This window comes from Mobula birostris, chromosome 5 (assembly GCF_030028105.1).
Source record: "Mobula birostris isolate sMobBir1 chromosome 5, sMobBir1.hap1, whole genome shotgun sequence".
Classification (NCBI taxonomy): domain Eukaryota; kingdom Metazoa; phylum Chordata; class Chondrichthyes; order Myliobatiformes; family Myliobatidae; genus Mobula; species Mobula birostris.
This window is the reverse complement of record NC_092374.1, coordinates 170644912-170672324: the sequence shown is the minus strand read 5'-3', so window position 1 is coordinate 170672324 and position 27413 is coordinate 170644912. Positions and strand designations below refer to the sequence as shown.

The 27413-nt window shown below is 44.4% G+C and overlaps 2 protein-coding genes across 7 annotated transcripts in view; one reads left to right on the top strand and one right to left on the bottom strand.

The window, feature by feature from the left end:
• Positions 1–19141, top strand: part of LOC140198030 (gamma-glutamylaminecyclotransferase-like) — a 34875-nt gene extending 15734 nt beyond the window's left edge. For 2 of the 5 annotated variants that reach the window (XM_072258853.1, XM_072258854.1), the window contains exon 3: positions 18526–19139. In XM_072258853.1, the coding sequence (XP_072114954.1) occupies positions 18526–19004 (479 nt within the window). In that variant the 3' untranslated portion in view covers positions 19005–19139. Of the gene's footprint in view, positions 1–18525 lie in introns of all 5 variants that reach the window. The other 3 variants (XM_072258856.1, XM_072258852.1, XM_072258855.1) reach the window with 3 other exon arrangements.
• pcca (propionyl-CoA carboxylase subunit alpha) overlaps positions 19080–27413 on the bottom strand; it is a 495020-nt gene continuing 486686 nt past the window's right edge. For both annotated transcript variants that reach the window (XM_072258848.1, XM_072258851.1), the window contains 2 exons: positions 21014–21091; positions 19080–20041 (listed from right to left, as the gene is read on the bottom strand). In XM_072258848.1, coding sequence (XP_072114949.1) covers positions 19973–20041; positions 21014–21091 — 147 coding nt within the window. In that variant the 3' untranslated portion in view covers positions 19080–19972. The remainder of the gene's footprint in view (positions 20042–21013; positions 21092–27413) is intronic.

Genomic DNA, 27413 nt, shown 5'->3' with positions numbered 1-27413 from the left:
TGTCCACCATTACTACCTCTCCAGCAAGATTTCCAGGTGTCTGATGTCCACTCTTGCCTCCCTTTTACCCTTTATATATCTGGGAAAAAATTTTTTTATATTCTGATATTTTTGGCTAGCTTACTTTCATATTTCATCTTCTCTTTCCTTGAGGCTTTTTAGTTGCCTTCTGTTGGGTTTTAAAGGTTTCCCAACTCTCTATCTTCCCACTAATATTTGCTGTATTTTATGCCCTCTCATTTGCTTTTCCCTTGTCAGCCAAGGTTATGTCATCCTGTCATCCTGTCATCCTCCCTTTAGAATACTACTTCTTTGGGATGTACCCTGTATCTATCCTGTACCTTCCGAAATACTCCCAGAAACTTCAGCCATTGTTGCTCTGCCATCATCCCTGCTAGTGTCCCGTTCCAATTAACTCTAGCTAGATCCTCTCTTGTGCCTCTTTAATTCCCTTTACTCCACTGTAATACCGATACATCTGACTTTAGCGTCTCTCTCTCTCACTCACTCTCTCTCTTGCACTCAAACTGCAGGGTGAATTTTATCACATTATGATCACTACCTCCTAGGGATTCCTTTACCTTAGCTCCCTAACCAAATCTGGTTCATTACACAACATGCAATGCAGAATTGCCTTTCCCCTGATGGGCTCAATTACAAGCTGCTCTAAAATGCCATCTTGTAGGCATTCTACAAATTCTTTCATGGGATCCAGCTGAGTTTTTCAATCTACCTGATGTTGAAATCCTCTCAAAATATGGTAACATTGTCCTTTTTACATGTATTTTCTATCTGCTGTTGTAATTTGCAGTGCACATCCTGGCTACTGTTTGGAGTATATTGTACACAGCTTCCATCAGGGTCTTTTTACCCTTGTAGTTTCTTAACTCTACCCACAAGGATTTTACATCTTCCAGTCCTATGTATGTCAACCTTTTCTAAGGATTTAATTTTATTATACCGACAGAGCCAACCACCCCCACTCCACCCCACCCCCGCAGCCTCCCTGCCTGTCCTTTCGATACAATATGCATCCTTGGAATTTAGTTCCCAACTATGATCTTCTTTCAGCCACGACACATTGATGTCCACAACATCATATCTGCCAATCTCACTGTGCTACAAGATTGCCTTATTCCTCATACTGTGTGCATTCACACATAACACCTTCATTCACCCTTTTCAACATTGGCCCCTCTGAACGTTACCTCATTCCACTGACGACAATTTTGACCTATCATCTGCCAGTCATTCCTCACCGTCTCACTACACACTGCATAGGACTGGAAGATGTAGAATCCTTGTGGGTAGAGTTAAGACCCTGATGGAAGCTGTATACCGAGTGCCCTCCTCAGCCCTCACACTCTGGTTCCCATCCCTCTGCCTGATTAGTTTAAACCCTCTCCAACCACTCTAGTAAACTTGCCCGCAAGAATATTGGCCTCCCTCAGGTTCAGGTGTAACCCATCCTTTTTGTGCAGGCCGTACCTTCGCCAGATGGTAAGCCTGTACAAAATGATCCAGAGATTTGAAACCCTGCCCCCTGCACCAATTCCTCAGTGATTTCTGCTCTGAAAGTCCAGCTTTTCACCTTTCTAGCTAACTCTCTATAATTCTCTCTTCAGGATCCCTTCCCTTTTCCTACCTGTGTGGTTGGTGCCAATAGGTACCATGACTTCCGGTTTTTTCACCCTCCGTCTCTAGAATGCTGTGGAGCCGATACGAGGCATCCCTGACCCTGGAGCCTGGGAGGGAACATATCACTTGGTGAAATAGGATCTAATATGATGAATTAACTCTTCTTGGGCTTCAAGCTGGATATGGGTATCGATTCCACTGGGTACCACGAGACTTGACTTACCCTGTCGAAGATGGCAGAGCTTGTCGTCATATTATTATCAATACCTGCACCTGGCTTGAAGCCCGAGATGAATTTATACCACCCAGCTGTCTCTTCAATGTCTGCTCCTCCGACTTTGGAATCCTCTATCACCACGGCTCTCTTCTTCTCCCCCTTCGCTTCTGAACCACAGAGCCAAACTTCATGCTGGATATCACTGTGGCTTCCCCTGGTAGGCTGTTGGGTCACTCCCCCCATCCCATCCTTTGCTCTGATCTATCACCACCTCATCCTCCTGTGTGAGCTGAAGGCTATTATAACAGCAACAGCTTTAGAAGACGTGTCAGATAGCCGGCTCCTGCTGCCATTCTTGTGTTGGATCAGGAGCTGGGAAGTGGGGTTGCTTTGAACAGATTTAACAGATGCGCAAGGTGCGGGAAGTCTGAGCTTTTCACTGTTATTTACCGCTTTGATTGAAACTGGCCATTACACTCTGCAGCCACTGGGTGGAGCCTGTGTTAAACCACTCACGTTGGTGTCTACCTGCTCTGCACTTTATTCTGTATTGTTATTGTCTCTCCTTGTACCATCTCAATGATCTGTGTGAACGGTACACAAGACAAGCGATTCCCTCTACCTCAGTATGTGTGAAAAGAATAAACCAGTCCTATTTCCAAAATGGCTCTGATTTGGATTGTTTCTAGTCTCGCAGTCCCAGTCGTTGGGGAATCTACAGAGTCTTTTTGGTGAGGGTCTACAAGAATTCCAGTCATGTGGGCATCATTTGTATCAGAAAGCTCATGTGTGTTAATACATGAAATTTGGTTTTCTTTATTATTGTCACCTGTACATAGATGCAGTGAACAGCTTTTGTTTGTGTGCCAGAAAGATCATTCTGTTCGTAATGCAGGATATTCAGTGTGGGTAGACAAAATGCCAGGGCCATGACGAGAAAGATTAAGATCCAGTGTTCATCTTTTAGCATACAAGAGAGTCAGTAGATGCTGTCTTTGAGCTGCAGATACATACTTTCAGGCTTTTGTACCTTCTGTTGAATTGGTTGTTGTGGGGCGGGGGGGGGGGCCTCGATTATCTTATCCGTATTACCAAAGCAGCAAGATTTGTAGACAGAGTCCATGGACGGGAGACTGGTTTCTGTGATGTGCTGAGCTGTGTCCACAACTCTCCGCAGTCTTGGGATCTGCATTGCCGTTTCAAGCTGCGAGACATCCCTATAGGATGGTTTCAGTGGTGCACCTGTAGAATGGGTGAAAGTCAATGCTCCCTCTAACTTGGAATGACCAGTGTGTGCACTGAATAATTTCTTCAATAAAAAGTGTAAACAAGCCAGTTCTAAAATCTGCAGACAACATTGTCAACACTGTCTGCATCAGAAACTAGAAAAAGAAATATGATTTTATACAATCATTAAATATACTCATCATGCCAACAAGGTAGAGGGTGACAACCTTTTGTGCACAGTTTAAATTCTTTTGTGCGCTAGTAGCAAAAGAAATGCGTGTGTGCACACACTTTAGAGGGAACTGGTGAAGTTATTGGGGACATGCAAAATTCGACATTATCTCTCACAAAGAATCACTGTGATAATACCACAGCCTCTGATCTAAAGAAATTACCCTCAACAGCTCATCCTTCTGCACAGTCTCGCCAGCCTGTATGTAATCCTCCTCTTCCTCGGCATGTTTCCTGAGCAGGTCCATTCTGACTATCAAGACAGATAGTCGATGCTATTCTCATTTTCCAGCACTTTGTCCGTACACTTCCAAGCCTTGGCCAGATACTGAACTGCTGGGAGTCTGCCTCCTCACAGCCACCCTCTGCTTTAAAGCCCTTACTCTTCTGCCCTTGTCCTAAACCCGTTCCCTGTGATTTTAAACAACTCTGCTATTTCCTACTATCTGCCATATCTTGGCCCACTTTAATGTTGTACCCCTCTCTCAGAACCCACTCCCGTAGCTTCCTGCAGTCCAGGGAAAATAAACCCAGGCAATCCAACCTCTCCTCGCAACCGAAACACTCCATCCCCAGCAGCACTGGGGAGAACCTTTCTGCACCCTCTCCAATGTTATCACAGTCTTCCCATAGTGTGGTGATCACATCTGTATGTAGTGCTCCAGTAGTGGTGTAACCGTTGTTTTAGAAATATTGAATCACAAATTTTTATTAGGGTCTTGTGGTGGTAATGGACAGCATGATACACCCCTATATGATCGAGGATTGCATTCCTTAAGGAAAATATTACTTGACTTCCGTAACACAAACCCTTGACAAAAATTTTAAAGGTTAAAGATTAACTTATTATCAAAGTGTACAACTCTGAAATAATTCTTCTCTGGGTAACCAAGAAAACCAAGAAAGAAAAGAAAGGCAGCATGATCAGCAACCCCCAGTGTCCCTCCCTGCATAAAAATGGAGTAGGCATATCAACCCCCAAATTAGTTGATACAAATTAGTTGTTTGCCTTGCATTTGGTTTATTTGTTCTTTCTTGCATAAATTCCATAAAAATGTTTTTGTATTACTTATGTCAAATTCTTTGAAGTTATTTGTGAATTCTGTAAGGCGAATGTTTGTTATCTGAACTGTCCAACACAGGGTTACACTGTATTAAACACACAGACCCTTAGCTTGTTCCAGTGACCCACTGATCCTTGAGGACTCCTAGTTGCCTAATATTTACAAACACAGGAAAATCTGCAGATGCTGGAAATCAAAGAAACGCACACAAAATGCAGGAGGAACCCAGCAGGTCAGGCAGCATCTGTGGAAAAGAGTAAACAGTTGGCATACTGGGCCAAGACCTTCATCAGGACTGGGAAAAAAAGACGAGAAGTCAGTGTAAGAAGGTAGGGCTAGGGGCGGAAGAAGTATAAGGCGGTAGGTGATGGGTGAGGGAGAATCTGATAGGAGAGGATAGAAAGGTGGGGGAGGAGCACCAGAGGGGGGTAATGGCCAGGTAAGGAAGAAGGGTGAGAGAGGGAAACAGGAATGTGCAGGGGGCAATTACCAGAAGTTTGGGAAATTGATGTTCATGCCATCAGGTTCAAGGCGAGCCAGACGGAATATAAAGTGTCTCTCCTCCAACCTGAGTGTGCCCTCATCACAGCAGTCGAGGAGGCCATGGACTGACATGTTGAAATAGAAACGGGAAGTAGAATTGAAATGGATGGCTACCGGGAGAGTCTGCTTTTCCTGGTGGACGAGCATAGGTGCTCGGTGAAGCGGTTTCTCAATCCACATTTGGGTCTCGCCGATATACAGGAGGTCACACTGGAAGCACCGGATATAGTAGCTGACACCAAAAGACTCAGGTGAAGTGGATATCCAGTCCCTATACACCTCCATCCTCCATCGGGAGGGCCTTAAAGCTCTCCACTTCTTTCTCGACAACAGACCCAACCAGTTCCCCTCCACCACCACTTTCCTCCATCTGGTGGAACTGTTCCTCACTCTCCCTCAGCTACTCCCACTTCTTTCAAACCAAAAGTGTAGCCATGAGCGCTCGTATGAGTCCTAGCTATGCCTGCCTTTTGCCGGCTACATAGAACAGTCCATGTTCCAAGCCTATGCTACACCAATGACTGCATTGGTGCTGTTTCCATGCTGAGCTTCTTGTCGACTTCATCAACTTTGCCTGCAACTTCCACCCTGGCCTCAAATTTACTTGGTCCATTTTTGACACCTTCCGCCCCTGTCTCAATCTGTGCGCCCATATCTCTGGAGACAGTCTATTCCACTGATTTCTATGAATCCACTGATTCTCACAGCTTCCTGTACTATATTCCTTCCCACCCTGTCACTTGTAAAAATGCCATCCCCTTCTCTCAGTTCCTCCGTTTCAGCTGTTTTCAGGATGAGAACTAATGAGATGTCTTCCTTCAAAGAAGTAGGTTTTCCTTCTGCCATCAACACTGCCCTCACCTGCATCTCTTCCATTTTGCACATATCTACGCTCACCCATCCTCCCACCACAGTACCAGGGAGAGGCCCGTGGTTGTCCTGCTGAAGGGTCTCGGCCTGAAATATCGACTGTGCTCTTTTCCATTAATGCTGCCTGACCTGCTGAGTTCCTCCAGTATTTTGTGTGTAATACCAGGGATAGGGTTCCTCTTGTCCTCACCTACCACCCTATTAGCCTCCGCCTCCAGCACAATGCTCTGTAACTTCTGCCATCTCCAACAGGATCCCACCACCAAGCACATCTTTCCCTTCCCTCCACTTTCCACAGGGATCGCTCCCTCCCCCCGATGTAGCTCCTGGCACTTATCCTTGCAAGCGGAACAAATGCTACACCTGCCCTTATACCTCCTCCCTCACTACCATTCAGGGCCTCAAACAGTCCTTACAGGTGAGGCACCACTTCAGCTGTGAGTCTATTGGGGTCACCTACTGTGTCTGGTACTCCCAGTGTGGCCTCCTGTATATCAGTAAGACCCAGTGTAGATTGGGAAATTGCTTCGCCAAGCTGGAAAAGACTAGTATCTCCCGGTAGCTACCCATCTCAATTCTACTTTCCATTCCCATTCCGACATGTCAGTCCATGGCCTCCTCTACTGTTGTGATGAGGCCACATTCACACTGGAGGAGTAGCATCTTATATTCCATCTGGGTAGCCTTGAATCTGGTGGCACGAGCATCGATTTCTCGAATTTATGGTAATTTCCCCCCCCATTCCTGTTTCCCTCCCTCCCCTTCTCCCAGTTTCACCTATCACCCACCATTTTGAATTTTTTCCTCCCCTTCTCCCACCTTCCTACACCAATTGCTGACTTTTTTTTTACCAGTCCCGATGAAGAGTCTCGGCCTAATCTGCCGAGATGATGCCTGGCCTCCTCCTGCAGTTTGTGTGTGTTACCTACTATTTAATTGTTTACTTATTCAATCACAGAGGAGGTTTTTAAAGTAGGTTATGGAAGCGAGGAGGTTCGGGAAGAACCAGATCACAGAGATTTAAGAGCAGCATATTGCTGGAGATTCCATGAGAGGATGTGGTTTCAAACAGGATTATACACGTGGGCTGACAGGGATTATCAGCAGCACAACTTCCTAAACACTACAGAAATCAATGAGCATATTGGCGTCCTTTCCAAAGGTTGTTGTGGTGGGCTGATTCAGAAGATTCAATCACATGGGATCCATAGAGAGCTCGGAAACTGGATTGAAAATTCCTCCTTTTCTTGCACTGTTGTTTACATTGGATGACCTTACAGAAGCACATAAAATCATTAGGGATATAGATATTTTTCCCAGGAAAAGGGAATCAAAAGCCAGAGGGCACAGGTTTAAGGTGAGAGGGGAAAGGCTTCAAAGGGGCCTGAGGGACAACTTCACGCGAAGGATGGTGGGTATATGGAATGAGCTGTCCTAGCAAGAGGTAGAGGTTGAAACAATAACACCAACACGGGAAGCTTTTAAAAACCAGCAGAAGGATGGAAAAGACAAAATATGAAGGAATAGTAGCCAATAAAATAAGAGGATACCAAAAGTAGGTTTCAGATATATAAAGATTAGAATAGAGGCACGAGTGGATATTGGACCACTGGCAAATGATACTGGAGAAGTAGTAATGGGTGAAAAAGAAATGGTGGACAAACAGTAATTATTTTGCATCGGTCTTCACTGTAGAAAACACTGGCAGAATGCCAGAAATATGAGAGTGACAGAGCAGGAGTGAGCTATCACTAAGGAGAAGGAGCATGGGAAGCTGAAAAATCTCCAAGTGGGTAAGTCACCTGGCCCAGATGGACTATACCTCATGGTTTTGAAAGAGGTAGCTGAAGAGATTGTGGAGGCACCAATAATGATTTTTTTTCAAGAACCACTGGATTCTGGATGGTTCCAGAGGTTTGGAAAATTACAAATGTAACTCCTCTCTTTAAGAAGGGATGGAGGCAGAAGAAAGGAAACTATAGGCCATTTAGCCTTACCTCAGTGTTTGGGAAGGTGTCAATTATTAAGGATGTGCTTTCAGGGTACTTGAATGCACACGACAAAATAACCTAAAGTCAGCATGGTCTCCTTCAGAGTAATATTACCTGACAAATCTGTTGGAATTCTTTGTGGAAATAAGAGGCAGGGTAGACAAGGAGGAGTCAGTGGATGTTAACTTTTTGGATTTTCGTAAGGCCTTTGACATGGTACCGCACATGAGGCTGCTTAACGAGCTCATGGTGTTACAGGAAAGATACTGACATGGATAGAAGATTGGCTGACTGGCAAAGAGTGGGAATAAAGGGGGCTGCCCATGAATAATGGTGTTCTGCAGGGGTTGGTGTTGGGACCACTTCTTTTGTCAATGAATTGGCAGAAGGAATTGATAGCTTTATGGCCAAGTTTGCAGATTATAATTTCCCAAATATCAATTGGCATCTCCCTAGAGCAAGGGGTTTAGATGGGGTGGAGTTTATTAGGTGTGTTCAGGAAGGTTTCTTGACACAATATGTAGATAAGCCTACAAGAGGAGAGACTGTACTTGATTTGGTATTGGGAAATGAACCTGGTCAGGTGTCAGATCCCTCAGTGGGAGAGCATTTTGGAGATAGTGATCATAATTCTATCTCCTTTACAGTAGCATTGGAGAGAGATAGGAACAGACAAGTTAGAAAAGCATTTAATTAGACTAGGGGAATTATGACGCCATCAGGCAGGAAATTGGAAGCTTAAATTGGGAACAGTTGTTCTTAGGGAAAAGTACGGAAGAAATGTGGCAAATATTCAGGGGATACTTGTGTGGAGTTCTGCATAGGTACGTTCCAATGAGACAGGGAGGTTATGGTAGGGTACAGGAACCGTGGTGTACAAAGGCTGTAATGAATCTAGTCAAGAAGAAAAGAAAAGCTTACAAAAGGTTTAGAGAGCTAGGTAATGTCAGAGATCTAGAAGATTATAAGGCCAATAGGAAGGAGCTAAAGAAGGAAACTAGGAGAGTGAGAAGGCCTTGGCGGGCAGGATTAAGGAAAACCCCAAGGCATTCTACAAGTATGTGAAAAGCAAGAGGATAAAATGTGAAAGAATAGGACCTATCAAGTGTGATAGTGGGAAAGTGTGTATGGAACCAGAGGAAATAGCAGAGGTACTTAATGAATACTTTCCTTCAGCATTCACTATGGAAAAGGATCTTGGTGATATTAGTGATGACTTGCAGCAGACTGAAAAGCTTGAGCATGTAGATAATTAAGAAAGAGGATGTGCTGGAGCTTTTGGAAAGCATCAAGTTGGATAAGTCACCAGGACTGGATGAGATTTACCCCAGGCTACTGTGGGAGGCGAGGGAGGAGACTGCTGAGCCTCTGGCGATGATCTTTGCATCATCAATGGGGACAGGAGAGGTTCCAGAGGATTGCAGGGTTGCGGATGTTGTTCCTTTATTCAAGAAAGGGAGTAGAGATAGCCCTGAAAATTATAGACAGTGAGTCTTACTTCAGTGGTTGGTAAGTTGATGGAGAAGATCCTGAGAGGCAGGATTTATAAACATTTGGAGAGGTATAATGATTAGGAGTAGTCAGCATGACCTTATCAAGGGCAGGTCGTGCCTTACGAGCCTGATTAAGTTTTTTGAGAATGTGACTAAACACATTGATGAAGGAAGAGCAGTAGATGTAGTGTATGTGGATTTCAGTAAGGCATTTGATAAGGTATCCCATCAAAGGCTTATTGAGAAAGTAAGGAGACATTGGATCCAAAGGGACATTGCTTTGTGGATCCAGAACTGGCTTGCCCACAGAAGGCAAAGAGTGGTTGTAGACAGGTCATATTCTGCATGGAGGTCAGTCACCAGTGGAGAGCCTCAGGGCTCTGTTCTGGGACCCTTACTCTGTGATTTTTATAAATGACCTGGATGAGGAAGTGGAGGGATGGGTTACTAAGTTTGCTGATGACACAAAGGTTAGAGGTGTTGTGGATAGTGTGGACGGCTGTCAGAGGTTACAGCAGGACATTGATAGAATGCAAAACTAGGCTGAGAAGTGGCAGATGGAGTTCAACCCAGGTAAGTGTGAAGTGGTTCATTTTGGTAGGTCAAATATGATGGCAGAATATAGTATTAATGGTAAGACTCTCGGAAGTGTGGAGGATCAGACAGATCTTGGGGTCTGAGTCCATAGGACGCTCAAAGCAGATGCGCAGGTTGACTCTGGTTAAGAAGGCATATGATGTATTGGCCCTCATTAATCGTGGAATTGAATTTAGGAGCCGAGAGGTAATGTTGCAGCTATATAGGACACTGGTCAGACCTCACTTGGAGTACTGTGCTCAGTTCTGGTTGCCTCACTACAGGAAGGATGTGGAAGCCATAAAAAGGGCGTAGAGGAGACTTACAAGAATGTTGCCTGGATTGGGGAGCATGCCTTATGAGAACAGGTTGAGTGAACTCGGCCTTTTCTCCTTGGAGTGACGGAGTATGAGAGGTGCATAAGATGTTGAGAGGCATTGATCGTGTGGATAGTCAGAGGCTTTTTCCCAGGGCTGAAATGGTTGCCACAAGTGGACACAGGTTTAAGGTGCTGGGGAGGGGTAAGTTTTTACGCAGAGAGTGTTGAGTGTGTGGAATGAGCTACCGGCAACGGTGGTGGAGGCGGAAACGATAGGGTCTTTTAAGAGACTTTTGGATAGGTGCATGGAGCTTAGAAAAATAGAGGGCTATGGGTAAGCCTAGTAATTTCTAAGGTAGGGACATGTTCAGCACAACTTTATGGGCCGAAGGGCCTGTATTGTGCTGTAGGTTTTCTATGTTTCTATTATATGAAGATAGGTAGTGTTGAAGAATTAGGGTGTTTATAGAAAGATATAGACAGAATGGGGGAATGGGCAAAGAAATGGCAGATGGCATGTAGTGTAGGGAAGTGCATGATCAGTCACTTGGGAGAAAATTGAGAACTCAGAGGTACAAAGGTACTTGGGAGTCTCGAAAGGATGACTTGCAGATTGATTTGGTGGTAAGGAAGGCAAATGCAGTATAAGCATTTATTTCAAGAGGACTAGAATACAAAAGGAAGGATGTAACGTTGATGCTTTAAAAGGGATTGGTCAGACCATACGTGGAGTATTGTGAGCAGTTTTGGTAGGCTTATCTAAGGAAAGATGTGCTGCCATTGGAGATGGTCCAGAGGTGGTTTGTGAGATTTATCTCGGGAATGAAGGGGTTAATGTATGAGGACTGTTTGATGACTCTGGGCCTGTATTCACTGGAGTTTAAAAGAATGATGGAGAAACTCATTGAAACCCATCAAATATTGAAAGCATGTGGAAAGGATGTTTCCTGTAGTGGATAAGGACCCAATTTGGTTTGGAATGACGCTGTTGTTTGCTTCTATTGTTTGCATGATCTGTCTTTTTTCTCCTCTGTGGGCACTGGGGGTTGGTCTTATTTTTTTAATTGGGATTCTTTCGGGTTCCTTGCTTTGCGGCTCCTGTAAGCAAACAAATCTTAGGGTTGTATAATTTACACATTATTTGATAATAAATGCACTTTGAAACTTTGTGATTAGGACCAGAGGGCACAGTTTCTCAATAGAGGGACTTCCATTTAGAACAGCGTCAAAGAGGGATTTCTTGAGCCAGAGAGTGGTGAATCTGGAATTCGTTGCCATAGATGGCTGTGATGCCAAGGCATGAGCAAGAAGGCTGTGAGTGAACGGCTGAGTTTTCAGAGCGAAGGGAGTTTTTTTTTACTACTCGGGGTAAAAGAGGCGAGACTGCGCAGGTGCGAGACGTCAGCCAATAGAGTGCAAAAGGTTTAAAAAGAAGACTGCCGTATCCAGCGGGCAGCGGAGTGAGAGGTGGCAGAGTGATAGGGCTTTGGCTCAACGTGCTTAGGCGCTAACGGGACGAGGCGAGGTAGGTTTACGGTGTTATTTGCGGAAAGGAGGAAGTATGTGTGTGAGGCCGGTTTTCTGTGCTTGGTGTCAGATGTGGGAGGTCCTGGAGTCTCCCAGCCTCCCGGGCGGCCATATCTGCACCCGGTGTGTCAAGCTGCAGCTTCTTAGCAATTGCGTTAGGGAACTGGAGATGCAGCTCAATGACCTTCGCCTGGTCAGGGAGAGCGAGGAGGTGATAGAAGGGAGTTATAGGCAAGTGGTCACACCGGGGCCATGGGAGACAAACAAATGGGTCACAGTCAGGAGAGGGAAGGGGAAGAATCAGGTACTAGAGAGTACCCCTGTGTCTGAAGGAAACGGTGATGAGTAGACTGATGGGACTGAAGGCTAACAAATCCCCAGGTCCAGATGGTCTGCATCCTAGGGTACTAAAGGAGGTGGCTCTGGAAATTGAAGATGCATTGGTGATCATTTTCCAATGTTCCTTAGATTCAGGATCAGTTCCTGAGGATTGGTGAATGGCTAATGTTATCCCACTTTTTAAGAAAGGAGGGAGGGAGAAAACAGAGAACTATCGCCCTGTTAGCCTAACATCAGTAGTGGGGAAGATGCTAGAGTCCATTATTAAAGATGAAATAGCAGCATATCTTGATAGCAGTGATAGGATTGGGCCAAGCCAGCATGGATTTACCAAGGGCAAATCATGCTTGACTAATCTATTGGAGTTTTTCGAGGATGTAACCAGGAAGATAGACGCAGGAGGTCCAGTGGATGTGGTGTACCTTGACTTTCAGAAGGCATTCGATAAGGTACCACATAGGAGATTGGTGGGTAAAATCAGAGCTCATGGCATTGGGGGGAGGATATTGACATGGATAGAAAACTGGTTGGCAGATAGAAAGCAAAGGGTAGCAGTGAATGGGTGTTTCTCAGAATGGCAGGTGGTGACTAGTGGGGTGCCACAGGGCTCGGTATTGGGACCACAGCTGTTTACGATTTACGTCAATGATTTAGAGGAAGGCATTGTGAATAACATCAGCAAGTTTGCTGATGATACTAAGCTGGGTGGCAGTGTGACATGTGATGAGGATGTTAGGAGAATTCAAGGTGGCTGGGTGAGTGGGCAGAAACTTGGCAGATGGCGTTTAATGTGACTAAGTGTGAGGTTATTCACTTTGGGAGCAAGAACAGGAAGGCAGATTATTATCTGAACAGTGTGGAGTTAGGTAAGGGAGAAATACAAAGAGATCTAGGAGTACTTGTTCATCAGTCTCTGAAGGTGAATGAGCAAGTGCAGCAGGCAGTGAAGAAGGCTAATGGAATGTTGGCCTTTATTACAAAAAGAATTGAGTACAAAAGCAAGGAAATACTTTTGCATTTGTACAGGGCCCTGGTGAGACCACACCTGGAGTATTGTGTGCAGTTTTGGTCTCCAGGGTTAAGGAAGGACATCCTGGCTGTGGAGGAGGTGCAGCGTAGGTTCACTAGGTTAATTCCTGGGATGTCCGGACTGTCTTACGCAGAGAGGTTAGAGAGACTGGGCTTGTACACGCTGAAATTAAGGAGATTGAGGGGAGATCTGATTGAGACATATAAGATTATTAAGGGATTGGACAAGATAGAGGCAGGAAATATGTTCCAGATGCTGGGAGAGTCCAGTACCAGAGGGCATGGTTTAAGAATAAGGGGTAGGTCATTTAGGACAGAGTTGAGGAGGAACTTCTTCTCCCAGAGAGCTGTGGAGGTGTGGAACGCGCTGCCTCAGAAGGCAGTGGAGGCCAATTCTCTGGATGCTTTCAAGAAGGAGCTAGATGGGTATCTTACGGATAGGGGAATCAAGGGTTATGGGGACAAGGCAGGAACCGGGTATTGATAGTAGATGATCAGCCATGATCTCAGAATGGCGGTGCAGGCTCGAAGGGCCGAATGGTCTACTTCTGCACCTATTGTCTATTGTACCTCTTGACAATAAGTACTCCTGTTTGAGTACTGTTGGGGGGGAGGGGGACAGCCTACCTGCGGGAAGCGACATTGGCCGTGCCTCTGGCACAGAGTCCGGCCCTGTGGCTCAGGAGGGTTGGGAATGGAAGAGGAAGGCAGTAGTGATAGGGGACTCTATAGTTAGGGGGTGATACAGGCGATTCTGTGGATGCAGGAAAGAAACTTGGATGATAGTTTGCCTCCCAGGTGCCAGGGTCCGATGATGTTTCAGATCCTGCAGTGGATGGGAGAACAGCCAGAGGTCATGGTACCAATGTCACCTATCAAGTGTGACAGTGAGAAAGTGTGTATGGAACCAGAGGAAATAGCAGAGGTACTTAGTGAATACTTTACTTCACTATGGAAAAGGATCTTGGTGATTGTAGTGATGACTTGCAGCAGACTGAAAAGTTTGAGCATGTAGATATTAAGAAAGAGGATGTGCTGGAGCTTTTGGAAAGCATCAAGTTGGATATATCGCTGGGACCGGATGAGATGTACCCCAGGCTACTGTGGGAGGTGAGGGAGGAGATTGCTGAGCCTCTGGCAATGATCTTTGCATCATCAATGGGGACGGGAGAAGTTCCAGAGGATGGGACAGTTGTGGATGTTGTTCCTTTATTCAAGAAAGGGAGTAGAGATAGCCCAGGAAATTATAGACCGGTGAGTCTTACCTCAGTGATTGGCAAGTTGATGGAGAAGATCCTGAGAGGCAGGATTTATAAACATTTGGAGAGGTATAATATGATTAGGAGTAGTCAGCATGGCTTTGTCAGGAGCAGGGCAGGTCATGCCTTATGAGCCTGATTGAATTTTATGAGGATGTGACTAAACACATTGATGAAGGAAGAGCAGTAGATGTAGTGTATATGGATTTCAGCAAGGCATTTGATAAGGTACCCCATGCCAGGCTTATTGAGCAAGTAAGGAGGCATGGGATCCAAGAGGACATTGCTTTGTGGATCCAGAACTGGCTTGCCCTACAGAAGGCAAAGAGTGGGTGTGGATGGGTCATATTCTGCATGGAGGTCAGTCACCAGTGGAGTGACTCAGGGATATGTTCTGGGACCCTTACTCATCATGATTTTCATAAATGACCTGGATGAGGAAGTGGAGGGATGGATTAAGTAAGTTTGCTGATGACAAAGGTTGGGGGTGTTGTGGATAGTGTGGAGGGCTGTCAGAAGTTACAGCGGGACATTAATAGGATGCAAAACTGGGCTGAGACGTGGCAGATGGAGTTCAACCCAGATAAGTGTGAAGTGGTTCATTTTGGTAGGTCAAATATGATGGCAGAATATAGTATTAATGGTAAGACTCTTGGAAGTGTGGAGGATCAGAGGGATCTTGGGGTCCGAGTCCATAGGAAGCTCAAAGAAGATGTGCCAGTTGACTCTGTGGTTAAGAAGGCATACGGAGTATTGGCCTTCATTAATCATGAAATTGAATTTAGGAGCCGAGAGGTAATGTTGCAGCTATATAGGACCCTGGTCAGACCCCACTTGGAGTACTGTGCTCAATTGTGGTTGCCTCACTACAGCAAGGATGTGAAAGCCATAGAAAGGGTGCAGAGAAGATTTACAAGGACGTTGCCTGGATTGGGGAGTAAGCCTTATGAGAATAGGTTGAGTGAACTCGGCCTTTTCTCCTTGGAGCGATGGAGGATGAGAGGTGACCTGATAGAGGTGTATAAGATCGTGTGGATAGTCAGAGGCATTGATCGTGTGGATAGTCAGAGGCTTTTTCCCAGTGCTGAAATGGCTGCCACAAGTGGACACAGGTTTAAGATGCTGGGGAGTAGGCACAGAGGAGATGTCAGGGGTAAGTTTTTTACTCAGAGAGTGGTGAGTGCATGGAATGGGCTGCCGGCAACGGTGGTGGAGGCGGATACGATAGGGTCTTTTAAGAGTCTTTTAGGTAGGTACATGGAGCTTAGTAAAATAGTGGGCTATAGGTAAGCCTAGTAATTTCAAAGGTAAGGACATGTTTGGCACAACTCTGTGGGCCGAAGGGCCTGTATTGTGCTGTAGGTTTTCTATGTATTTAATGCGAAAGTTCATGGATCTTGATTAGTAAAGGTGTCAAAGGTTACAGGGATGTGGCAGGAGATTGGGGTTGAGAGCAGTAATCAATCAACCATCACACATCAAAGTTGCTGGTGAACGCAGCAGGCCAAGCAGCATCTGTAGGGAGAGGTGCAGTCGACGTTTCAGGCCGAGACCCTTCGTCAGGAACCATGATGGAATGGTGGACTGGACTCAGAGGTATACAGCTTAATTTTGCTTCTATCCTATGTCTTGCGGTCTAATCAAGACAGGCCCTTCGGCCCAACCCATCCATGTCAACCTGCCTGCCTGAGTTCATCCCATTTGCCTACATTTGGTCCATATCCTTCTAAACATTTCCTATCCAAAAGTCTTTTAAATATTGTAATGAGACCTGCCGCTCCTAGTCCCCTCTGTTAGCTCGTTCCACATACTCACCACCCTCTGTGTGAAAAAGTTGTCCTTCAGGTTCCCTTGAAACCCTCCCCCCCCCCCCACCCTAAACGTATGCCCTCTAGTATTTCTCCCTGACCTGAGGGAAAAAGACAGTGACCGTCCACCTTATCCACGCCTCTTAGGATATAAACTTTGATCAGGTCATTCCACAGCTTTCTTCGCTCCAGGGAATTCAGCCCCAGCCTATTTGGTTTCTGCTTTATAACTCAAGCCCTCCAATCCTAGTAACACGTGAATTAAAAGCCGATCACGTAGTTTTAAATATTCACCGGAATGTACCTGTTCACTGCTCAGCTAGTAGGAAGCGTAACATGTCTGCATTTTAGTGATGGGGCACAGGTGTAACAAGTCTGGCAGATCCTAGCGCCATTGTAGGGTTTTAACCCTACTTTTCTTTCCACAGATGCTGACTAACCTGCTGAGTGTTTCCAACACATTATCTCAGATGAGATTAGCTTTATTTCCTACATGTATGATCAAAACATGCAGTAAAACGAGTCATTTGTGTCAAATCAAATCAGTGAGGATTGAGCTAGACAGCCCACAAGTGTCTCCGTGCTTCTGGCACCAACATAGCATGCCCGCAACTCACTAACTCTAGCCCATACTATAAGTCTTTGGAATATGGGAGGTCATGGAGAGCACGTACAAACTCCTTACAGACAGCAGCGGGAATTGAGCCCTGTTCTTATAACTGGTGCTGGAGCGCTAACTGATATTAGGACCCTTTACTGAAGTAGATATACATTATTCATCAATTTAAGATGCCCTCTAAAAGTATTTTGCCACATGTGTGTGGTAATTGTCTAATTGAAAGCATTGCTGTGCTCAGCATTGTTCTGTGTCAGCGAGCAGGACGTGGAGCGGGTTAGAACTGTGGGCAGGAGAGTTTGTGAAGGGTTGTGGTGACGGACTGTTTGAACTGCAGAGAATCTTGCAGCAAAATCTATGTCACTCGCACTCCATTTATCCAGTGTTGCAGCCCCTTGGTCCCTGGGGTGGGTAGAGAGAGATTTCGGGCTCGAACGAGACTCAGTGCAGGAGCAGCAGATGTTTATCACGGATCTCTCTGTCAGCAGAGAGCAGATACTGACCATCTGCTTTACCTTGGCAGTAGCCAGTGAGAGAAAGTATTTTGTGCATTACGGTTTTGCACTGAATGTGAACCTGAAAGCGAGCAAAAATGGATACAGGGAGGGGAACTACACAGTCCATTTAGATGTAGAACCTTGGTGACCATTGAGGTTGGAGGTGATGGTGGTCCAGATTAAATACAATCCATATTCAAACATTCAAGTTTCTTGAGTTAAAAAAATCACCCGCTCTCTTCCCCCCCTCCCATTTTTCTAACTCCAGTGAGTACAGGCCCAGAGCCCTAATTTCCAGAATGATTCTCGTAAATCTCCCCAGGACCCCTTTCCAATGCCAACACAACCTTTCTTAGATATAGGGCATGAAACTGCCCACAATACTCCAAATACAGTCTGACCAATACCTTATAAAGCTTCAACACACAAAATAATCTGCAGATGCTGGGGTCAAAGCAACTTCACAACACGCCGGAGGAACTCAGCCCGAAGGGTTCCGGCCCGAAACGTTGACTGATCGTTTCCACGGATGCTGCCCGACCTGCTGAGTTCCTCCAGCGTGATGTGAGTGTTATAAAGCTTCAAGTTTGTTTTTTGGGTTCTACTCCTGTTAAAATGAATGCTAACATTGCATCTGTCTTCTTTATTACCAACTGAAACTGCAAATTAGCCTTTAAGGAATCCAGACCAGGACTCCTATTTGCTGGGAGTGTCACCTTCCCTATATCTACTGCTTATTTTAACCTTGTTCTTATTGCTCAACAGGTAAGTGATGACTTGGTAAGACAGTGGAAGCTTTATTGCATGTAATTCTGTTTTGACATCACTGAGGGTGTGGAGGTGAACAACAGAAATAGGTCCAAGTGGAAGCTGAATTAGCAAAAAGTAGAGAAGGAAGTTGGAATTCAGAAGTGTGACAAGGGTGTGGGGGAGAAATGGATAGGGATTTAAGACTGGTATGTGATAAACTACTGTACTGTAATAGTTTCACAGAACTAATTTTAAATTTATTGTGCAACTTCTTGGTCTAATGCAATTCCTGATTCAGAATATCTTTCACATTACTTCACCCTTTCTTTACACGAACATCTTCTGCTCAACAACTACGTTTTACTGCTGGTGGTACAAGTAGGTTTGTGTTTGGTACATATGCTTTGATAAATGTTCCCCTTTCAAACCCACTACTTTAAACAAACCTAGAAAATAATGATTTCCTTTTATGTTTCAGACGCTCTTGTTTTTTCAGATGTATCTAAGACCTTGTGATTTTGTAATCTGCAGGCAACCTGACCTACATGTTTGTGTACGGCACCCTCAAGAAAGGCCAGCCCAACCACCACTACATGGTCAGTGAAGCCCAGGGGAAGGGGCAGTACTGTGGCATCGGCGTTACAGTGGAGAGGTATCCTCTGGTGGTTGCGGAAAAATATAACATTCCCTTTCTGCTCGATGAACCGGGATCAGGACAGCCGATCTCTGGCGAGGTTTACACGGTCGATTCTCAGCTGCTGCAGTTCCTGGATGAGCTTGAAGGCTGCCCTGACCTTTACCAGCGCAAACAGGTGGCGATCCGCGTGCTGGAGTGGAAAGCTTCGGACAAGACACTGAGTGCTCAGCCAGACGCTGACGGAATACTGCCGTGCTATCTGTACTGCACAAACACATTCGACAGAGAGTGGTTAAAGCTTCCGAACTATAGCGACTATGATGCCTTTGGGAAGTTTGGGCAGCCAAAGTATGTTTTGCGGGGATGTAGGTAAATATAAATCTTAAGGATGGTGGTTTAACCAGTTAGAATTTCATTCTAGATTCAATAATAGGCCTGGATCTTATGTCTCAAGTTTATTAAATTTTATTCCATACCTAATCTGTGATGCGTTTTTAAAGTCATTTGTTAACAGTATAATTTTGATGGTAAAACATTATTCAAGGTAGACATGTTATCTGTGTTTTCATTAGTTACATACACATTTGGCTGTGGATGTTTGAAAACCATTTTACTTTCAAGCCACATTAGTGTCATGGAAACAGACTAACCGTTTCCATTGCTGTGGAATCAGTCTTGCTGTCACTCAGCCTATTCTCTGATCCCAGTGCAATCTTGGAGTGCTGACATACAGAGCAGGTACCTTTTTTTTTGAGGGTAGATTGACAACAATGAGTGCTTCGGACCAATAGTTAAGCTGGCAAGAAAAACATCTTTAATTCCATCTGTTGCATTGTCCCTGCAGCCGCTGAGGGATTTTGTCAGTTTCCAGTGGGCTTTTAAAGGAGAATGCAGCAGAACACTTAAGGCAGAGGTAGATGGATTCATAATTATCAAGGGATTGAAATCGGAGAAGCTATGATCCTGTTAAAAAGGGTTGTTGTGAGTTCTCCTGATTTCAATTTCGGCTTAAACAGATCTGATTTAGGTGGATTGAGAGTTGTCAGACTTGGCCAGTAACGAAATCGATTGACTGTGCTGGTTGAACACAAAAAAACATGCCGCACTTTATGACCACGTTCCATGGATAACCTGATCACTTCAGTTCTGAAGAGCAGGTATCTGGGAAAAAAAGTGTTTGCATTCTGAATGCCACAAAAATAATTGGTTTTCCCTATTCTGCACCAGATAATAAATATCATGGGCATCATAAAAAAAATCCACACAGGAATGTGTGTTGGAGTTATAGGTCGGAGAACATGGTGCACGGTGAATCTACAACACTCCTCTGAAAAACGCACATCACACAAACTCTATGAGGACATCTCCTTCTCCAACAGTGTCTCCTGGCTTGCAGTTTATTTCTTTAACCTAAAAAAGAAGGGCAAGAGTGTAAGACACAATCCAAGATGTAGATGCTCCAATCAATGTAATGCTTTTGTCTGTGAACACACAAGATGTTAAAAACTGCCACCTACTACATTCCCAATAGCAGACCTTGCAAAAATAGTAACTCTGTAAATCACCTCTGCTCTAATAAGGTTTTTTTTTAACCTTCTGCTGGAAGGTCGCTGACCTAAATAATTTGCATCTGTCTCTGCAGCTGCTGCCTGGCCTGCTGAATATTGTCTCCTTTTCCTGCAGTATCTGTAATTATTTTAATGTTGTCCATCTAGAATTAAATTCAGGTGCCAGCTCTGCATTAATACACGATCTTTAATACTTCAGCCGCTGGACCAGTGGTTAGGATGTGAAGGGGAGAGGGGAGACTACACAGGGCCAATCAAGGTGCAATTTGCAAGAACTATCTCAGAAAGTGCTAGTTGAAATAATGTTTAAATTTATACATAGAATACAGAGTCCTGTCTTATTACCTTTTCTAACTTAACAGGCTGCACTCAAAGCCATCTCTTTCCCTTCCCCCCTTCTCTCTTTTTCCATTCCTCATTCTGACTCTTCCCCCCCCCCATCTGCCCATCCCCTCCCACTGATGCTCCCATCCCTTTCTCTCATGATCTGCTTGCTCCTATTCTTCAGCCTTTTACCTCTCCCTCTCAGCTTCTTACTTCATCTCCTCTCCCCCCTGTCCCACCAGCTTGTACTACTCCTCCTTCTCCCCCTCCTCCTTATTCTGGCTTCTTCCCCCTTCCTTTCCAGTCCTGGCTGATCTCAGGCTGAAATGTGGATTCCTCTCCATAGATGCTGCCTGATCTGCTGAGTTCCTCCAGCATTTTGTGTGGATTAATAAGCAACACACATTTTCTTCCCCTACCCCCACAACTCTCACTTGTTCATTTATTCATACAAAAGTATTGACAGTTCTGTCTGCTCGAGTAAACCTACCTTTCCAGATTTAGTAGCCATCAAACTGTTCTGCATTTTCATTGCTTCAATGACACACACCTCCTGACCGTCTGAAACCTACACAGAATTTTTCAAATAAGAGATACTTTAATAAAAATTGCTGAAGGTAAACAGTGTATTTTAAGGACAACCAATGGTCTGCCACTTCCTACATCACTTGACTCAAATTGACATAGAATCAGTGTGACATGGAGAAAAGCCAGTCATGCATGTGGCACCATCACTCCAAGAAAATGACTTCCCCTGTTCAATTCTCTAACTGAAAACCAAAAAGACCATTGATACTGGAAATCTAAACAGAAACAGGATGTGTTGGAAACACACAGCAGGTCAGCCAGTATGCGGGGAGAGAGAAAAACAATATTTCAGTTTGAAGGATCGTTTATCTGCACTGGGAGGAAGAGAAAACAGCTGGCTTTCATTAGCAGAGATGGAAGGGTAGTGGTGTCCCTTTAGAATGGGGCATCTGTGGACCCCCTGCTTAATGATATTGGTCCATGGCATAAAAAAGATTGGGAGCCCTGCTTTAGATATGACACCCCTTCAGAACAAAGATGAGGAATTTCTTTAGCCGGGGGGTAGTGAATCTGTGGAATTCATTGCCACAGAAGGCTGTGGAGGCCGAGTCATTAGGTTTATTTAAAGCAGAGGCTGATAGGTTCTTAATTAGTAAAGACGTCAAAGATCACAGGGAATGGGGTTGGTCTGGGTCAAAGCAGTCCATGGCCACCTGAATGAGGTGGACTGAAATGAAATGAGCCCACCCCACCTTCTTTGTACTTCCAAGCATCATCTGACACCAGCCACTTATTCCAACCAGAAATTGCTCGTAAAAAGCACTAGTTATATCAATCACAGCAGGGAACTGAGCCATTCGGCCCAAATACTCCATGCTGCTAGCTCTGCACCAATCCAGCGAGAAAAAGTTCCACAGTCACCACACCATGCAGAAATAAGGAAAATATAAGCAATAAGTTTTCTGATATCAAGACATCAGGGTAACTAGTTCCTACATACCTAACCAATTCCTTCAATGAATGAAAACCATTGGCACAAAGCTCAAATAATTAAAACATTAACGGTGCTTCCTATTAAGGACACATCTCAGAAACAATTTCATAATTCAGTTGAAGGCTTAATGATTATGACAAGGCCTCTTCAGCGTTCTGCTTGTAAAACGGTCACAAGCCCTAGCAGTCTTTCTGATGAACCCAGTCAGTGATGATAGAATTTCTTTTCTGTCTCTAATTGACGCAAAGGGTTGCTGATTAGAAATGCATATCGTTCATGCAGCTTCCTGCAACCTCTCCTTTTTGACATAAGGTCAGAGGTCGCATTCACATCAGATTATCAAACTGGCAACTCATTAGGCCACAGTCTGCCTGAACTGGAACAGAATCAGAAGTGGTGGAAGGAAGGCGGGGGGGAGGTGTTACGTAGGGGAATAAAGAATCCCGGGCCACTCACTTCACAGACCTCGGCCTTTCCCAGATTTTGCATGTCACAAAGCCTTCCAGACTTTCAGACATCTCCAACTGATGATTAATTGTGAGTGATAGGATAGACAGCCAGCTGCCTGCTACTGGCCGGCCACATTACTATAATGGATATAAGCTGCCAACTTTCCAGCTTTACTGGCACCTCTTCCCTGTGCAATTAAGCAAAGTTATAAATGATATGGAAATCTATCAAAGCCTATTTATTGCCACAGGGTGAGTTCTCCCCATGGGCCTTCCTCTTAAAACTTTACAGGCAGAATCATAGGTGGATAAACTGATTTATCTTCAGCTTGTGGGTGCACCTTGAAATGTAGGAGATACAGAGGTGACCTGATAGAGGTGTATAAGATCATGAGGGGCATAGACAGGGTGAAAGAGGCACATAGCCTTTTTCCGCGGGGGGGGGGTGCTAAAAACAGGAGGGCATAGATTTAAGATCACAGGTGAGAGATTTAAATGAAACAGCTTCTTCATGCTAAGGAAGGTATGTATTTGGAACAAGCTGCCAGAAATAGTGATTGAGGTGGGCACCTTAGCAACATTTAAAAGTCACCTATATAAGTACATGGATACACATCAAAGTTGCTGCCTGGCCGGCTGCGTTCACCAGCAACTTTGATGTGTGTTGCTTGAATTTCCAGCATCTGCAGAATTCCTCGTGCTTAAGTACATGGATAGATAGCTTTAGAGGGCAATGGGCCAAACACAGGTAGATGGGACCATCTCGCTGGGCAACATAGTTGGCATTGAGGAGTTGAGCCGAAGGGTGCACCGGGCAGGCCTTCAGATTTCTGGATTATTGGGATCTTTTCTGGGGAAGGTATGACCTGTACAAAAAAGGTGGGTTACACCTGAACCTGAGGGGGAACAATATCCTTGTGGGCAGGTTTGCTAGAGCTAATTTGGCAGGTTGATAGGGCTGAGGATGGGGCAGTTGGTATTCATGTAGTTGCAGTGTGTAGTGAGACTGAGGAAATCTTGCCTGACAAATCTGTTAGAATTCTTTGAGGAAATACCAGGCAATACCAGTCAGTGGATATTGTTTATTTGGATTTTCAGAAGGCCTTTGACAAGGTGCCACATATGAGGTTGCTTAACAAAATAAGAGCCCATGATATTACAGGAAAGGGACTAGCATGGATAGAAGCAACACACATAAAAGTTGCTGGTGAACGCAGCAGGCCAGGTAGCATCTATAGGAAGAGGTACAGTCGACATTTTGGGCCGAGACCGAAACAGAAAAAATAAAGGCTTGGATTATTTTGTAAATGGGGAGAAAATTCAAAAAAATCAGAGGTGCAGAGGTACTTGGGAGTCCTCGTGCAGGATTCCCTAAAGGTTAACTTGGAGGTTGAGTTGGTGGTAAGGAAGGCAAGTGTAAAGTTAGCATTCATTTTGAGAAGACTAGAATACAAAAGCAAGGGATTTAATACTGAGACTTTATACTCACCGGAGTTTAGAAGAATGATCTCATTGAAACCTATTGAGTATTGAAAGGTCGGGATAGAGTGGATGTGGAGAGGATGTTTCCTATAGTGAGGGAACAGAGATGAGTAATTTTTTTTTAGCCAGAGGGTGGTGAATCTATGGAATTCTTAGCCACAGATAGCTTGCAGGCCAGGTCACTGGGTATATTTAAGACAGAGGTTGATAGGTTCTTGATTAATCAGGGTGTCAAAGGTTATGGGAGAGGGCAGGAGAATGGGGTTGAAAGGGATCATCAGTCAGCCAAGATGGAATGGCGGAGCATACTCAATGGGCCGAATTCCCCGATGCTGCTCTGTGTTCTTATGGCCTGTTTCCATGCTGTGTGACTCTATAACATGGAGTAACATCTAACTGTGTGATGGCTACACATTAAGGCCTCTACCATAGCTTCAACAGAGCAGTTATCAAAAGTCTTTCAACCATTCCCACAAACACAGATAGGACAAGGTGCCAGGGAAACACTGTTGGCAGCAGCATGAGACACACAAGCAAACAAGGTGCTCAAGACTTTCAATTTAATCGCACAAAGCAACAAGATCCAGAATACACCAACGGAAATGCAGCTACAGCAAAATGTGTCATGAATTTTGTGCAGCCTAGTGGATTAACTTTAGAATTGAATATTGAGCTTGGCTATTTCAGGTGATGATATTACTAAAACTGTCCTGCAGGCAGGTGCCTGAAACAGATCAGAGCTAAAGACTGAAGCACGATTGGGCAGAGCATGGGATGGCATCATTTCAGTTCTGCTCCTTTGGAGATGGGAGGTGAGGATAATACATTTACTGGATGTGGTGTACAGTAACAGCTGTGCTTTTCCCTCATGAGGGAGTATGCACTATCACGGGCTGAGATCTGTTTTGAACAGATGGAAAAACACATTAGAATTTCTTGCTCCCACTCCCCATCCAGCGCAACCCCCCCCCCACACACACACACACACACTCCTCCACCCATTGAAAAGCATTTACCATGTATCAACTCCAAAGGCAAGTTCTAATGCCATTCGGTATTGCAAGGGACAATTAGTATGTTCATTCCTTTTCAGTCATATTTCCGACATTGATTTTGTTTCATCCAAGTGAAAAATAAAACAGAAAATCAGAGTCTTAGTGTTTTCCTTCTTGCTGAGCTTCCAGCATAGAAGGATCTGCTCTGGAAATGGTGCCAGTGACATATGGCTTTCTGCAGTGCTGAACATTCATACAAACGACAGGTTCATCAGTCATTTATGTATCTGGATTGAAAAAAAAAACTGCCTCCTGATTGATGGCATTTAGGGTTTACCTGCCACTGGAACGTTACCAAAGAAACGCAGGTTTTTAAACCCACATGACATTAGGAAGTGCAGACCACAAAAATGCTTCGGCATGCCTGCTCGTAACAGGCATGCCAAATAAAATGCCGTAATAAATATGAAACTCACAGCTAAAACCCACAGCCAGGGTCAAATCTGCACAGGCCAATTAAAGCAGAGCATCTGTTGTACAGAGCAGTACCGAAAGCATCGCAGAACAACTTTAGTAGTTTAAAACACGTCGATTGTGTCTCTTCCAAATCACAACAATATCAATGAGGTAAGGAGGCAACTTCCTGCAGGTTTTTAAAGCAGCAGAAAGTTGATCAGAGAAATACTTGGTAATATCACCTCTTCTCTTTATTCTCTCTCTCCTTCTATTTATCTGCCAAAACTGACAGAAGGCATTACGAGAATCACAGAGTTCCAATTGTGCTGTCACCTTCTGCTCTTGTGCAGTTCAACACAACCAAGGAGTGCAAAACAAAAATTACTTCACCTGAAAATGTCAAGTTGTTTGAGCCCCTCCTAAAAATGTAACTCCTGCAATCTGATGTTTCATATACTGTACCTGAGGGTAATTCTATACTTCAGGCTCACTTGCTCTCCTGTCCATTTCCAGCTGCTTGAGTTTAAAGTATTGTCCCATAACTTCATCCAGAGTTGTTAAAAGTACCAACTTTGGGGTTTAAAAAAAAAGTTACAGCTCCGATTTTGGGTTTCAACAGCACATTTTAACCTTGGTTTGATTTGCCTTCATGTTTACAGTATTTCTTTACCTATATTATAAATTTACTTTGGTTAAGTGCTTAGCCTCTTTCCTCTCCAATATTCTTTTTACCCCAGTGAACTGTATTTATTCTGTAAGCCAGTCCCTTCTCCATATCCTTTAATCACTACCTTTAATTTCTGCAAGCCAGTCCCTTCTTCATACTGACCATCTTTATTGTTCAATAATACAATTATTTCATCACCTATTTCCCAACTCCCTTGGGCCACTGCTTCCTTAAAGTATTTGATGCAAACAATGTGCTTTTCATCGAGTAAAACTTCCCACGAGAATGAGTACCAAACAAGTTTTGGTCCTAAGCTACACAAGATAATGAGAATCGTGTAGGTAGTGAAGGCTTCACAGAGGAGGAGGCAGGTAACAGAAGGGAAAGTCCAGAGCTGGGGCCTTAGCAGCTGAAGACACAAATGCCCATGATGGGGTGGTTAAACCCAGAACATGCAAGGAGTGCAGAGAGAGTGAAAGGCTGTGGAGCTGAAGGAGATTGTAAGTAGAGAGGAAACAGCAGGAGCCATCAGACAAACTACAATGGACAAACAATTGATCTTTAAAATTTACATCCCATAAATCCTGAGACCATATTGATAAAGCATGTTCTCTCTTATTTAGCGTTAGTGGTTTAACTGCAAAGGAATGATCAAACTGAATGATCACCCCAGACTCTGGGAATATTTACAGGAGTAGGGAACAATTACAAGATGGGGAAGACACTAAGCAGAGGTATTTTGTCAGATCGCCAAAGATCTGTCCAATTTTCAGTTTCATGGAAGTTGCCAGATTGAATCTGGTCTGGGCAGCAGGGTAGCATACAGATATCACAGCGCCAGTGACATGGGTCCAGTTCCACCACTGTCTGTAAGGAGTGCTCCAGTTTCCTCTCACATTCCAATGACATTCGGGTTAGTAGATTAATTGGCCACATGGGTGTAACTGGGTTTTGTGCGCTGGTTGGCCTGGAAGACTTGTTACCATGTTGAATCTCTGAATAAATATATTTTGCAAGGTGAGATCACACGGTTTACTAATCTCTTCCCCCTGCACCCTCCCAAATGCTGATACTGCACATCAAACATGTCTATCTGCTTTTGTTCACCAGTTGGAAGGCGGCAGGCTATTCATTGCCTAATTCAGTGAATGCTGACTGTCAGTCAAATTGTGCCTGTCATGTCCAAATCCCTTTTCCAATTAAGACAAAATAATGGTGAAGACACAGCTATTTATGTTCCCTGTGATTTTATTGTTTGCACTGGTGCCTTGAAATTAGTCTTCATATTCCAGGGACATTCCTGGAGAGCTAGTATGTCA